The sequence below is a fragment of the Acartia tonsa genome, chromosome 6, assembly GCF_053477335.1.
Source record: "Acartia tonsa isolate MP-2025a chromosome 6, ASM5347733v1, whole genome shotgun sequence".
In the NCBI taxonomy this organism is placed as follows: Eukaryota; Metazoa; Arthropoda; class Copepoda; order Calanoida; family Acartiidae; genus Acartia; species Acartia tonsa.
In genome coordinates this window covers 16,698,920-16,715,915 of record NC_137265.1, presented here as the reverse complement: position 1 = coordinate 16,715,915, position 16,996 = coordinate 16,698,920, and the positions used below count along the sequence as shown (strand labels likewise).

The 16,996-nt window shown below is 30.2% G+C and overlaps 1 protein-coding gene across 2 annotated transcripts in view; it reads right to left on the bottom strand.

Annotated features, from left to right (window-relative positions):
• Nucleotides 1–16,996, bottom strand: part of LOC145321988 (facilitated trehalose transporter Tret1-like) — a 58,961-nt gene that overhangs the window by 24,871 nt on the left and 17,094 nt on the right. For both annotated transcript variants that reach the window (XM_080163709.1, XM_080163710.1), the window contains exons 4-12: nucleotides 16,277–16,324; nucleotides 14,876–14,967; nucleotides 14,524–14,630; nucleotides 9,720–9,810; nucleotides 9,204–9,279; nucleotides 8,147–8,226; nucleotides 4,691–4,803; nucleotides 2,320–2,386; nucleotides 165–251 (exon numbers count right to left, since the gene is read on the bottom strand). In XM_080163709.1, the coding sequence (XP_080019835.1) occupies nucleotides 165–251; nucleotides 2,320–2,386; nucleotides 4,691–4,803; nucleotides 8,147–8,226; nucleotides 9,204–9,279; nucleotides 9,720–9,810; nucleotides 14,524–14,630; nucleotides 14,876–14,967; nucleotides 16,277–16,324 (761 nt within the window). The remainder of the gene's footprint in view (nucleotides 1–164; nucleotides 252–2,319; nucleotides 2,387–4,690; nucleotides 4,804–8,146; nucleotides 8,227–9,203; nucleotides 9,280–9,719; nucleotides 9,811–14,523; nucleotides 14,631–14,875; nucleotides 14,968–16,276; nucleotides 16,325–16,996) is intronic.

Here is a 16,996-nt window from a genome sequence, read left to right as displayed (position 1 = left end):
AAAACCAGTATTAATTTTTTGTTATTTCATTATTCGTGGAAAATTGTCTGCAATACGAAACGATACATGATTTTTTAGTTTGGTTTAGAATAGGTTCTAAAACAGCGGATATTAAACGGATTCAAAGCAATACTGGAAAAGATTAGCTTGAAATAATGATTTACCTTATCTATATTGTGTCCATGTTTGACTCCACTGCGTTCAGTAGTATATACATCAGCAAATATTTCTATAGCATACCCTTGAATTATCTAAACAAAATAAAATTATTAGTTTTATTAACCCTTAACAGTCGGGCACATAGCCGCGCCTTCATCCCAGCTCCCATTAGAGCTTGAGGGCTAAAAAGTGTTGTGCATGTAACCTGTTTGATAATGAATTATTTTATGGTTCATTTTTAATTGAAAAATTCAAACGCCTGTAATTTTCTTATCTTTGAAGCTAGAAAAAATATTTTTTTTTGTTCAGAAAATGTTATGGGTTTATCATAATATACGTTATAATACCAAAAGAAAAAGAAGGTATGTGTATCTGTCTGTAATAATTAGTACTAAAAGCTGTAGTTTAAGAATATATTATCTGTCAATTAAAGCAAATTTTTATCTACCTATCTACCCCCCCCCCCCCCCCCCTCCCATCTTTATTATAGGAAAGTTGTTTTTGTAGCCTTTATGGCTAACCCCTGCGGGTATCCTTGCCCTGTCCTAGACCTCCGGGGCTACTTTGTATCCAATATAACCTAACCTAATGTAAATAAAAACACTAATATACAGAGAACTCCCCTATTCCCTTTAGAAAAACGGGGTGTAGCTAAAGCAAGGGGCTAAATTTACCACCTTCTCCTAGAGACTATATCATAACCAGAAAAGTATCAGAATATATATGGTTAGTTGAAAATTTATAAGAAAGCTACGCATATATACATAAATAAAAAATCTGTATAAAAATCATTAATTATGTTTTCCTAATTATTTTAATGAACAGATCTATACAAATTTGCTCAACATTAACATAAAAAAAAACATTATTAAGCATTATTAAATATTTGAATACTTAAATCAACAATGATAAAAATGTGGTCCTCAGACAAACGCAGGAGTGCCAAACGTCGGAGTGAACAAACGTTGGAGTTGACAGTTTACCTAATCTATTTTAAACCGTACTATAGGCTTTTAATATTAATATCTTAACCTAACCTAACCTGTATAGAAATACTTATATCTTAAAGTTAGTATGTTCTTCAACCTATTTTTAAAAAACACACTATTCTAAGACATGACGAATGACGATATATTTCTAATTTTAGCAATCATTTTCAATTCATTTAGTCTCTTGTAGAAGTAAATCAATCATTATTAGCTTGGTCGTTTTAGAAATACTTAATTAACTTGTTATTTTGGACACTCCGGCATTTGTCCACTCCGACGTTTGTCATTCCTTCCTTTTTCCTGGAACCAAAAATGTGTATTACAATTGTTTTATTGGTTATTCCCACTGTTATTATCCTCCATTATAAATTATATTAATTCATAAATTCAACACTTATTAAATCATTTGATATGTTTATGTGGTTAGGTTAATGCACCTAATGTGGATTGCATTTTATTGTTTTACAGGGATCTTAAGGGAAAAGACAATTAACGATAAATGGATTTACATTCTCAATGATGATAAACAAAATTACTCTTCCGAGGATTTAAATTATTGCGAGCTCTTTTTATCAATCAAGAATTAATAAAAGTATCCAAAGTTTAAATAAGACATAAACTTTTTGACCAGTGTAATTTACAGTATGTAGCCTTGATTCTCTGAAGTTAGGATTCAGATGCACGAGGAGATTGGAGGTGAGAATCCTTTGACCAATCCTGGATTGGTAAGCTTCGCGCACAGTTGAGTGAATTCTATGTTACATTACAAGCTGACCCGCAATTCTCGTAGAAGCTACTCAATTATCACATCACCCTGGCCTAGAGTTTTGGCAGGTGTTCCATATTAAGCCACCCTAATTAATGGCACTCTCATATGAATGAGGAGCATGGACGAGGGAACGCACGATTACAGTTGCTTGATGGATAGGATCCTAACTTCCTACAAATCTCCCTCCTTACAACCTAAGGGCATCACAGGGAAAGTTGCGTGATTATATTCTGACAAATTGCAACAGCATTTGTCATCCAAGTGCAATATCTATAAGGGGACTTGAACTCGGATTTTCCCAACCACAGCGTAGTGCGCTAACCACTACTCTATGGGACACACTTTCTAATTTTTCTCATAGCGTGGCTACTCTACTCCATATGTTATTTGTCTGTTTGTTACCTTTATGCCAGAGCATTGTTGGGCTATAACCACGACTATCAACAGTGACAGAGGAATCATAACTTCTCTAAATAAAAAAAAAGATTATTTCTAGTAAAAACAAGTTTAATAAAAATACTCCTATAAATGTAATACTCAAAAATGCTCTTAATAATATTAATGTTGACAAGAAAAATCAGAGGTCTAGTTTTAATAGCAGCTGAGTAAATCCAATTCCAACCCGTAGCGTTACGGACGGACTGACGGAGGGACAGGCATACACAAAATCATATAATAGCTTTGTTTATAAAACCAACTGTATGCAATATACTATCAGTTTCAGTTATAACAAAAACTTTTTAATTATATGCCTTATTTTCAATATCATATCATATTAAATAAGTAAATAAAATAAAAAATTCCTACAAATGAGTAATGTTGATCATACTAAAAATAATAATTTGTCATAGATTTGTACATTTTCTGGGGTTCAATTAATCAATTAAGATTATAACAAAATATAAAAAAGGACGACAACATCCATAAATGCAAAGTTTTATATTAATACAGTAGAACAAACCACTGCATAAATACAGCATAATGTGTAAAGAAATACTTATATTTTAGCTTGACTACAGCAATGCTTCGCTTTAAATATTGTATTTTTAATAAACGTACGAACTTTCTAATTACGACTATAAAGTTGCTTTGCTTCCTAAATCGTACCCAACTGATCCAAAAATCGTAATGTAAAGTTTAAAATCCATAGGACAATACTAACATGCCTAACTCAAAGATAGAGTATCAATGAATATTGGACGTACAGACGGACCGACCCTAATTATAGAAAAAAACTTTGCTTTTAAATTTTATTTTTGGGGTACTTCAAACTTTCTTTTTCTAGAAATATGAAAGAAGGATGTTTTGAGACTTAGAACTTGGGTAGGAGTCATATAAATTATGATTGACCTATTTTCAACAAATGAAAGAGAAATTCACAAACATTAAAATATTGAGAAAATATTGGTTAATTTCTCTAAATATTAGTATATTTTATACCACACATAGTTTTATTTACTATGGGATATGGAAGATGATTAAAGTCCCTCAACAGATTATGACGCCATACGATAAAATAACCAATGAGAGGCCAGCATAAATTTTACCATTGGTCAATTACAGTGTATACTGGCCTCTCATGGCTATTCTAACGTATGACGGCATAATCTGTTGAGGGACTTTTATCATCATCTGGGATATGACAATGGACGGTAATTGATAAGCAAAAGTATCCCTTCTGTAGGTGAATATTTATACTCTGATATTTTACAACCCAATCAAGATTGATTGAGAAGGTTCTCTAAAAGTAAAGAGAATGTATTTATAAAGCCCTCAGAATCAAAGTAGTTTACAGTCAAATGTCCCCTCCCTCCCTGCATTTACTCCAATTTACTCTTATAATCGAAGGTCTGGACTGACAAAACTGGAATTATCTTTTTTTATTCTAATATTCATGGAAAATTGTCTGTAATACGATGCTATACATGATCTTTTAGTATAGTATCAATCGGTTTCAAAGCCATACTGAAAAATATTTTATCATATTTTCTTTAACTAAGAATGTTTGAAATAATTTAGTCAAAAGTATCAACCACCATAAAAAATATAGTATAGGTACTAGACTTGTTAAATCAATGAAGGGTAGTGTCCCTTGAAATTGGAATCTTCCTGTTTGTCTCTCACATTCCTTTCAAATGTAATTCTCATGTTTTCATCAAAACAGTTATTTGGAAAGTTTTTCTTGTCTGGAACTTTATACAACTTTTTTAATTCAATAGCTTTACGCTGTTTCCTTATTGACAATTTAAGGCGTGCTTTTTAGAAAAGCAAGTTACTCTTTAACTATATATGTATGTAACTACTTTCTCTATTTTCGCTTTAACTTTTCTCTATTTCTAATTGTCTTTTTATTGATTTCTCCTGTTCTCATCCTTTTTTATTCTCCACTTCTATTTCCTACCAAAATATTGTGAATGTTTAATGCTACGATTGCGTTGCTTATAGACATAAATGTCTTTGTTCTATATTTTAAGTTCTATAAGTGGGACCAAATTTTTTTTTCTTAAAATTAAAATTAAAATGGGGGTTGGACGACTTTCGCCAACCACCTCCAGTGCGTAAATGGAGAACGTCGCTCATTGTGACGTCATAAAAATGAGGGGGATGAGAAGAGAAGTGGGAAAGAAACCCCCCCCCAAAAAAAAGAGTTTGGTTATCACTCATTTTTATGACGTCACATGTATTTTTTTGAGCGACTTTCTCCATTTACCTCCAGTGCACATAGAGACCTAGAGAGGGGCGTAGGCCATAATAATGAATAATCTAAAATTACCTTCGTTGCATCATGTTCATGTTTTCTGATACAGATAATTTCTTGGTCAGGTTGTCTGACCCCTTGGGATCACTTGGTCCAGCCTCGCCATCTATTTGGGTGTAACCACGAGTCTAGAAATATAGATAGATTGTTTTATCTGGATAGAAAGATAGATAGATTATGATATATGAATTTAAATAGATTATTAGATAGATAGATGTATAGATAACAAGCCTGATCTGAATATAAAAAACATACATATTGATAGAGGCCTCTAGGGACACCTGAGATAAGAAAGGGGGAGAGCGTCAGTCGACCCTCTCCAAAAATATTTATAAACCTTCCCTGGACCAATAAGAAGCTTCACTGTAAAGTGACAAACGATATCTTCAGATACAGCCACACAGACATACACACTTTACTTTCATAAAAGAATATAATACAGATAGAAAGATACACATATAAATCAATTTAAATGCAAAGGAAGAGGAGGAAAAACAAAAGTGTAACATGCATTTAAACAGTACATTGATACCAAAATAGATTGATAGCAAAATAGATAAATAAATAGATAATATTCACCTGTGAAAGATAAATAGATGATTCAGGGATAAATAGTTCATACAGAAGAGAGAAAATAGATAGATAGATAAATAGATAATATTCACCTGTGAAAGATAAATAGGTGATTCAGGGATAAATAATCCTTACAGAAGAGAGATAATAGATAGATGAATAGATAATAATCACCTGTAAAAGATAAATAGGTGATTCAGGGATAAATAGTCCATATAGAAGAGGGATAATAAATTTATAAATAGATAATATTCACCTGTGAAAGATAAATAGGTGATTCATGGATAAATAGTCCATACAGAAGAGAGATAATAGATAAATAAATAGATAATATTCACCTGTGAAAGATAAATAGGTGATTCAGGGATAAATAGTCCATATAGAAGAGGGATAATAAATTTATAAATAGATAATATTCACCTGTGAAAGATAAATAGGTGATTCATGGATAAATAGTCCATACAGAAGAGAGATAATAGATAGATGAATAGATAATAATCACCTGTAAAAGATAAATAGGTGATTCAGGGATAAATAGTCCATATAGAAGAGGGATAATAAATTTATAAATAGATAATATTCACCTGTGAAAGATAAATAGGTGATTCAGGGATAAATAGTCCATACAGAAGAGAGATAATAGATGAATAAATAGATAATATTCACCTGTGAAAGATAAATACGAGATTCAGGGATAAATAGTCCATACAGAAAAGAGAAAATAGATAAATAAATAGATAATATTCACCTGTGAAAGATAAATAGGAGATTCAGGGATAAATAGTCCATACAGAAGAGAGAAAATTAATTTAAAAAATAGACAATATTCACCTGTGAAAGATAAATAGGTGATTCAGGGCTAAATATTAAATAGTCCATAAAGAAGAGAAAAAATATATAAATAAATAGATTATATTCACATGTGAAAGATAATTAGATAAATAGTTCATAAATAAGACAGATAATAGATAGATAAATAGATAATATTCACCTGTGCAAGATAAATAGGAGATTCAGGGATAAATAGTCTATACAGAAGAGAGATAATGGATAGATAAATAAATAATATTCACCTGTGCAAGATAAATAAGAGATTCAGAGATAAATAGTCCATAAAGAAGAGAGATAATAGATAAATAAAAAGATAATATTCACCTGTGAAAGATAATTAGGTGATTCAGGGATAAATTGTCCATACAGAAGAGAGAAAATAGATAAATAAATAGATAATATTCACCTGTGAAAGATAAATAGGTGATTCAGGGATAAATAGTCCATACAAAAGAGAGATAATAGATAGATAAATAGATAATATACACCTGTGAAAGATAATTAGATAAATAGTTCATAAATAAGATAGATGATAGATAAATAAATAGATAATATTCACCTGTGAAAGATAAATAGGTGATTCAGGGATAAATAGTCCATACAGAAGAGAGATAATAGATAGATAAATAGATAATATTCACCTGTGAAAGATAAATAGGTGATTCAGGGTTAAAAAGTCCATACAGAAGAGAGATAATAGATAAATAAATAGATAATATTCACCTATGAAAGATAAATAAGAGAATCAGGGATAAATAGTCCATACAGAAGAGAGATAATAGATAGATAAATAGATAATATTCACATGTGAAAGATAAATAGATAAATGGTCCATACATAATAGAGATAATAAATAGATGAATAGACAATAATCACCTGTGAAAGATAAATAGGTGATTCAGGGATAAATAGTCCATACAGAAGAGAGATAATAGATAGATGAATAGATAATATTCACCTGTGAAAGATAAATAGATAAATAGTCCATACAGAATAGAGATAATAGATAGATGAATAGATAATATTCACCTGTAAAAGATAAAAAGATAAATAGTCCATACAGAAGAGAGATAATAGATAGATGAATAGATAATGTTCACCTGTGAAAGATAAATAGATAAATAGTCCATACAGAATAGAGATAATAGATAAATGCATAGATAATATTCACCTGTGAAAGATAAAAAAGATAAATAGTTCATACAGAATAAAGATAATAGATAGATGAATAGATAGTATTCACCTGTGAAAAATAAATAAATAAATAGTTCATACAGAATAGAGATAATAAATAGATGAATAGATAATAATCAACTGTAAAAGATAAATAGGAGATTCAAGGATAAATAGTTCATACAGAAGAGAGAAAATAGATAGACAAATAGATAATATTCACCTGTGAAAGATAAATAGGTGATTCAGGGATAAATACTCCATAAATAAGATAGATAATAGATAGATAAATAGATAATATTCACCTGTGAAAAATAAATAGGTGATTCAGGGATAAATATTCCATACAGAAGAGAGAAAATAGATAAATAAATAGATAATATTCACCTGTGAAAGATAATTAGATAAATAGTTCATTAATAAGATAGATAATAGATAGATAAATAGACAATATTCACCTGTAAAAGATAAATAGGTGATTTAGGGATAAATAGAAGAGAGAAAATAGATAAATAAATAGATAATATTCACCTGTGAAAGATAAATAGGTGATTCAGGGATAAATAGTCCATACAGAAGAGAGATATTAGATAAATAAATAGATAATATACACACCTGTGAAAGATATATAGGTGATTCAGGGATAAATAGTCCATACAGAAGAGAGATATTAGATAAATAAATAGATAATATACACACCTGTGAAAGATAAATAGGTGATTCAGGGATAAATAGTCCATACAGAAGAGAGAAAATAGATAGATAAATAGTTTATACAGAATAGAGATGATAGATAAATAGATAATATTCACCTGTGAAAGATAAATAGGTGATTCAGGGATAAATAGTCCATACAGAAGAGAGAAAATAGATAAATAAATAGATAATATTCACCTGTGAAAGATAAATAGGTGATTCAGGGATAAATAGTCCATACAGAAGAGAAAAGATAGGCAAAGGAACCACTAGCCAAGCTAAAATATAAACAAAACATATTAGAATATATAATTTATAAAACAGAAGTTTTTTTTTATAATTAAGGTTGTAAGTTTGTTTGGCCCTTGTGGTAAATTTAGGAATGTTAGAATTGTCCTATCAATTTCTAACCTCACATGATGAATCCTGTAAAACTTATTTACTGTTTTCAAAGCATTTCTATTATCAAGTTCTTAAAATTTAAATATGTCCTACAACAGTATACTGTGTTAAAGCAATTTTGCATCAAATATATCAATATAGAATTTTTAAAAATTTAATTAATATTTTGCTGATTAATTTATAACGTTCTATACGCATCAATGTTTGTTTATCATACCGTTATTTCAGGGCTTCTCTTTTATGGATGTTGTCATCCTTGTCATTGAATTTATGTTATTCTAAAGTTAAGTACTAGTTTGCAAGAAAATGTAATTCTAATGACATTTCTTTTTAGATATTTTACTCTTAATGACATTGAAAACTAGAAATAAACTAATGAAGGAATAGCATTAACAAGGAAAAGCATGTCATTAAGTAGCGTAGCTGTAACAGGCTTATGTTACAATAGATTTATATAAAGGGTAGATCAAAGTTTTAATGAAAACGATCAAATAAACGGCAATTTAAATGAACTTTTAGATTTGGGTTGTAAGTATGTATCCAAAGGGAAATAGGTAGAAAAAGAGATATTAGAAAGGTGTTTTGAAGAAATTTATCCTTTCATCAATTTTGCCCCTGTAAATAAATAGTTAATTACCAGTCGGGAAAGCTAGTCTAAAACCATTCCAAGACATAAATATGAGAAAAATAGCCTAAAACCATCCTAGGATTATAGAGAACACGATCGGTTCCGTAGTTGTAGATGTCCAGAGCTTCAGACAAAAAAAATCTTGCTACTTCAGATATTATGATAGACACCATCAAATCCTTTGTTAAAGTCAAAAATACACTAGATATAATTACTTTACTTTACCTAGAGTGTTCCAATCAATGAAAGCGCCTGTGAGATACACACAAATAAGACCAAAACTTCTGAAAGCTGTCTCAATCTAGATATACAAAATATATGTGAATATGTCAGCTGGTTGTTAGGAAGGGGATTGGGATTATTGGACAGTATAGTTATTGACCCTAAATTGCATGTTATGTTGCAAGTCAAACTAATTCTAGTGCTAATATGTCAAGTGACAAAGTGCCCAACGATTAAAGTAGGAGAAGAGTAAGTGCGTTAGCAGCACTACTAAAAGTGTAGCTTATTTAAAGAATATGTAGTAATTAAAAGGTTAATTGTCTGTTCAATGTAAACATGTCCAATACCCTGGGTATATGGATAGAAAAGGACATCTTTAGATTTAGACAAAACATCTTACTGATTTAAATAATATTACATTTTAGAATTTTAAACATACCATTTATATTGTACATTAGCCTTATTCCTTTGATTTTATGGAAGCTAAAAAACTTAATGTCAGACAAGAATGAAACTTACCATTACAACGGAACCTCTGCTATCAGGAGCCACAATTTCAACAATATAAACAGAGGAAGTCAGAATACCATTCCCCAATCCGACCAATAATCTAAATAAAACAGATTAGGTTAAGTAAAGGTTACAAAAGCCCCACAGAGATATGGCCCCGCTGGTTAAAAATTTACTGTCAAAATGAAAAATAAGTAGAGGTTGGTAGGTTTAAGTAAAAATTATTCAACTTCAATATACACGTTTTTTTGTATTTGTTTGAATAGTTTTGTAAAATACGTAAATTTTATGCAATATTGAATATCTTCCTTTATGTCGTTATCATGTATACTAGGGTGACCCGAAAAGAAAAATTTTTTAACACACAATTGTAAATTCTTTCACTACCTATTACAAGAACACTGGTACTTTTAAAAATCTCATAAGACCTTTTGTTCAGCTTTATGTAATTCTCAATTTTTTACTTTCCCTCTTATGGTGGTCAACATTTTATTACATCAGAACTATGGCTTCATGGTGCTTCCAGAAAAGGTCTTGAGGAGTATAATCAGGAATCAAAGATTGTTTGAAGATATCTTGCTAATTGAAATTTACATAAACCTGAACTAATGTGCTAAAAACTTTTTGCATTCAATTGTTATCATTTCGTTATGGTTAAGATAAGATAAGATAAGATTTATTTTCCTCATAAAGGTACAACATATTTTTATTTTAAATAATTTATAATGGTTACTATGTAGTTTGATGCATTGATGTCTTGATATGCTTTGGTTTGTGTGTTTTTTACATAGTAGCAGGTTGGTATAGTACCTTGCACGGGATTGAACACGTCTCCACCTAGTTCATTTAATAGCAGTACAAATAATAGATTTTATTTTAATAATGAATCCCATGCGACATTGCACCAGTTGGATGGCGTAACCCTCTCAGGGTTGTTGAGCCTCTGGTAAACTTTGGTGCTTGCCAAGCCAGTGCAATGTCCGATAGACATAATGACATAATAAGGAATATAAATGACAAGTAAAAAAATGACAAATTATATTCTACTGTGCGCAGCTATCCTCCTACCATTGGTCGCGACCTCTCCAAGTGTAAGTTTGGAACAATTAAAGGAACCAAAGCCTTCCTAAGAAGTCACTATTCCCGTCGTGATCCTTGGCAACCCTACTAGACACATTTCCTTTTAAACATCTATTTTAAAAATCTAGTGTGAAAAACTCCCATTGTAAATGGGGTGTATTCACACCTGACCCCAAGATAACGGCGCGTATTTCGGATAAGACCAGCCAAAAAACTCAGGAGCCAAAATATAAAACAAAAGCATAGGACAAAAAAAACTCAAAATTGAGGATATTTTTGGAAATATCAGTATGAATGGTATGTATGATGTGAACGATATATAGAATAGGGGTATGAACAAGGAGTTGGTGTGTAAGTTCGATTCCTACGGAATCTGATTTTGATTTTTTGAGCAAGGGTATAATTCCCAGTACATATGGGTTCGATTCCTCCGGAATCTGATTTTGTTTTTTGAGGCTGGGGTATAGGTCCCAGTATATATATATATGGGTTCGATTCCTCCGGAATCTGATTTTAATGTTTTGAGTACTTTTCGTTGCAATTGTATTGCAAACGTAATTACAGACATACAGTTTTAATTTTACTATTTTGCAATGTGCAGGGGAGGGACAATCAGAGATAGCGAACGAGCGAACGAGAATAAATAGAATATTAAGTAATTATTAAGTGAGAGAATATAAAGTAAGAGACTGTATTGACAAGGTTAGGTTTGAGAGACGTTTTCAATAATAGGAAGTAAAAAGAGAGGGAGAAAAAAGAGGAGGGAAAAGAGAGAGAGAGGAAATTGGGGGGAGGAGGATTTTGACTTTATTGATGCGATTGGATATTATATGATTTTGAATTTTGCAAATTTTATGTAATATTTAAATAAATAAATTGTAAATGAGTGATATATAAGCTAAGGTTATAAAGTAGACAACCGTTTGAATAAAGAATAAAAATTAACAGAATAAATTGGTTATTTGAAATAAACGGTAATGGGTTTAAATACTAATTTTGTTTCTTACGTAATTCTTTAATTAGACGCTAATCTCCGGTTGCTTATGGGGAGAAGGGGAGAGGGGGAGAACGGGAGAACTGGGGGAGATAGGGTGTAGATAGTGTAGATAGTGTGCTTGTCAAAATTCCAAACAAATGCTCTCCTAAGACACCGTTATGTACACTTACGTAATAATCTAAACGATTTAAATTTATTCCATTGTTAAGGAAATATTAGTAAAATAAAATGTAAATAGTATTCAAAATATTGACTAAATTCTATTTACAAATTCTAAAGGATAAAGTATAAAATATGTTTATTTTCCTGTCAAAATATAAAGAGAGGCAGTTGGCAATTCGACAAGTACTAAATGGATAGGCCCATGAAAAAATATTTAAGAGTGGGGATTTTTGGCTTAGGACCCACTAAAAAGAACAAAAATCGTTTTGAAATTAATGGTTTTATAGACAGCTTACCGCAGATTAAAGATTAAAACAAGATTTTTGAGCCCCGATGGGCCGAGAGTCCGGTTAAAAAACTGGTATTAATTTTATGATTTTTATTTTAATATTCGTGAGAAATTGTCTGTATTATACGATGCTTAAAAGATCTTTAAGTATAGTTGAGAACCATGTCTAATCCAGCGGATATCAATCGGTTTTTAAGCCATTCTGTAATAATATATAAACCTAACTTTTTTCGATCAAATTAGAAAGAGCCCGAATTATCTAAATAAATGAAACTTTTTGATTAATGGAAAATGAAACAATTTATTTAATAAAAAAATGGTGCAAGTTAAGTTTTTCTTTCTGTGAGTAAAAATAATAAATTGTATAGAGAAGTCTCATCTAGAAAATCTACAAATATTGTCAAAATTCTTTAGATGTCTTCACTCATAAAGTTGGATTTTTATTATTTTATCAAGGATCTTAAGGGATAAGACAATGTATAATTAATTGATATACATCCTCAATGATGATTAATAAAGTCAACCCTTATGTATATCAAATTATTGGTTGCAAAGTTTACACAAAATTCAATAAAAGACAAAGTTTTTAAGAAAAATAATTTGATAGAATACATTTGCTTTGAAGCTTAGGGTACTTTATATTCCAATGTTCCATCCCTGCCTGAATTTTACATAACATTAACCAGTTACTCAATAACTTTTATAAATATTTTTAATATTTAAACCTTTCATGATTAGTTATTTTTTTCTTGAAATTAGTTGTTTTGAAATTCTAATTCCAGGAATAGAATTCTGATTAATAGACATCCAAGGTTTGGGGTAGGGATTCTACCCCACTCAAACTTTAAAACTCCTCATTTTACACCCATCAACACTTTTTAAAGTATAATTTTAGATAACCCCCCTCAAAACTTTGAAACCCCTCGTTTTACCCCCCCCCCCCCCTTAAAATAAAAAGCTTGGTCGTCCCTGCTCTGATTGATAGTATAAGCACCTCCTGTAAAAATATAAAAATAGTGTCCATTAACCATTACAGATATCTAAATTATACTTTTAAAATCAATATATAATAACTCGCACCAGATGTCCGCCTATATTAATTAAATGGTTATTCCAACTAGTTAATAAAACGACCCCCACCCCACACACACACCTTTTACCCCATCCCCTCCCCTCCAACTGGAGGAACGTACTAACCAATAAATGAGAACTATGGCAGTAACTCAAAATGACGACAAAATATCCCACGTCATAATATCCATGTATTCTATATTCATTATTTTTATATTTAAAACTATGTAGGTACTATGTTTCTTAGAAATTAATTTTAGAATATAAAAAAAAAATTTTGACTAACACATCAACATCATTTATTAGTTTAGGTTACAATGAAATCCTTTTTAACTGTCAATTGAGTTATTTCCTATTAAAATGTTTATATGTGGTAACTTTATAGTCCTCAGACAAAATTTAACAATAAAAATGGATTAAATAGTCCTGTATTCATTTTTCCATTGACTTTTTAAAAAAATAGCGGCTGCAACACTAGCATTTAGGTACATTACACTCGATGAGGCAAAAAAGGAGGGATAAACCTGGCCAAAAACCATCCTGGGACATATAAGAAGCTTTTCTATAAATGAAAACTTAATTGGTTCAATATTTATTGAAATCTTAAGCTTCAGACAAAAAATACTAGAAATTTAAAAAGTTATATAAATCTTTTATCTTTAATTGTTCTATAATTGTTTAGCTTGTAGTCTTGGACAATTTTGATACCGCAACCACTAGCTAATATATTATATTTATTTATAGAATGTAAATATGATTTACAATGAAATCAAATCCTTTGTTATGAAACAAGGATGATAACAGGAGAAACAATTTTATTTGCAGCTAATACAAATACCGTAATCTATTGCAAAGTAGAATGATGTATGTCCGTCCTTCCTTCTATCTGTCTCTGAATCTTATTGGTAACTGCTGAACCGATTCGCTCTACCCTCAAGGAATATATATACAGGTCTTGCATTAGTTTTAGGCTATTTTCTTGGTAGGTGGGCAACCCCTGCTCACAAAAAAGTTTTAAAAAATGTTTGGGGCTTCATGTAGTAAAACTTGATTTCTTCTCTTATGGGTCGATGCCACATGAGGCATGGAGCGAAGCCACCGTTACCAAACAGTTTTTTGGAATTTGCTAACAAATAGTATGTCAATTCATTGAACTATCAACTAATAAAATCTTAGATAATTATGGTAGGTCACAAGAGAAAATATTTTCTTACCTGCTGATAATAATAGTGGACATGTTAGGCGCTAACCCCATTAACAACCAGGAGAGTGTAATGGGTATACACGCCATCAAACTTGTCTTCTTTGGCCCAAAATATGCCTAGAATAATGAAGCATGTAATTCATATAGCTGCTAACTTTTTAAATCATTTCTACTGAAAGGTTTAATGTATCAGCCCCAAGAATATTTAAAACAAACAAGAAAAGAACAACCAAATCACTACAGTAGTTTTTTTAACTCTATTACTTTGGGCAATCAAGTTTGTATTTGAGTGGGTACAAAGAAGTCTTCTAAGAAATTGTAATTTATCTGAATGACTGTTGCTTTTTATCTTTATTACTTGCCTGTAAATGTCCAGAGGCCAGTGCAATAAGGGCTGTTGTACCATAATCCAAACTTACTATCCAACCCTTGTTAGAATCATTCACAACAATTCCTAAACAATTATAATTGTTGTACATTGGTCTAAACTTACAATCCAACTTTTGTTAGAATTATTTACAAAAATTACTAAACAATAATAATTGTTGTACACTAGTCCAAACTACAACTCTTATATAGGTAAAATCATTGAGAATAATTCCTAAACAATAATAAATTTTGTACCATAATCTAAACTTACTATCATAACCTTGTTAGAATCATTCACAACAATTCCTAAACAATAGAGATGTATCAAAATCTCAACTTCATATCTAAACCTTGTTAGAATTTTTTCAACAATTCATAAACAATAATAATTGTGTATCACAATCTAAACTTCCTATCTAAACCTTGTTAGAATTTTTTCAACTATTCCTAAACAATAATAATTGTTGTACCATGTGCTATATAACCCTTTCTTTAGTATAATTGACAACAATTGTGGTATAAAAAATAATTGTTATACCACAATCTAAACTTATTTTCCAATGCTTAGGTTATAATCATTCACAACAATACTATGCAATTATAATTGTTGTACCAAAATCAAAACTTACTCTCCAACCCTTATCAAAATCATTTGCAACAATTCCTAGACAACTATAATTGTTGTACCATATGCTTTCTAACCCTATAGTGGCATTTACAACAACTCCCAAATGTTGATAATTGATGTACCAAAATTTAAAACTTACTATCCAATAAGATATATAAGTTTTCCGGAATTTTAATGTTAGGGGGAGATTTGAAATCTGCATCAAATTTTAAGGATTTTTTTAAAAATTCGTTTTTTGTATAATTCTTTATCTAAAAGCGGAAATGGTTTAAGTTAATTAATTTTGACCAATAGGATAGGTGGATTTTAAACTACCTGCGCTCTAATTGGTTGAAGAATGTACGCCATCCAATCAGAGCGCAGATTTTTTTAAATCCACCAATCACAGATGCCAAAATTAATTAACTTAAATTGCATTTCAGCTTTTAGATAAAGAATTATAGAAAAACCGAATTTTATAAAAAAAAATCCTCAAAATTTGATGCAGATTTCAAATCCCTAACTTTAAAATTCCGGAAAACTTATATATCTTACTATCCAACCCTTATAAGTATCATTTGCAACAATTCCTGAACAATTATAATTGTTGTACCATATGCTTTCTAACCCTATAGTATCATTGACAACAATTCCTAAACATTGATAATTGTTGTATCACAATCCAAAATTACTATCTAATCCATTTTAGAACAACTGGCAATAATCTAAACAATATATGTAATAGCTAAGATCATTTGAAGTATCTAGTATGGATTAACTTACATACCTGTGTTATTTTGAGATATCAACTGTGGCACTAATATACTTGGATAACCTAAAAAAAATAAATAGATTTGTTACGATCATATTGGAGTACATTGTTTCATTAAATATTAAATAAAATATTGTTTTTTTTTTCAAAGGTGATAGACATGCTTTATTATTCAGGATTTTTAAAAAAAAATAACAATAAATCTTTTACTAGACCTTAACCTTAGTAATGGAATCAATATAAAATTAATTAATAAGCTTTCATTAGACTATTCCATTATACATACACATATACATATTTACAATATGGTTATTCCATTAGCCCCTATATAACTTATTATGGTTGTTGGATTAAAAATTTTATTAAGTCATGTTTAACAAAAATGAAAATATACATTTGTTAACTTTGAGGACATGTTATGAAAAAGATTAGTCTAATTCCATATTTTAGCCATTTCAAAAATGTATGTTCAAAATCTCCAACAACCCTTCAGAAGACTAAAAAGTTTTGTACAAAAACGCACAAAAATAGATAATGTTTCCAGTATTGATTCGAAACTGATTAATATCCACTTGGGTTAGTTGTAAACTTGGAATTAACAATACTGTTTTTAATCTTTTTCATCTGAATATCCGTGAGAAGCTTTCTATAATACAATGCGATAAATAACTATGAAAATCTCATTTACAATATTTGATCAAAGATTTGTATCTAACTCTACTAATCTAAGTATAA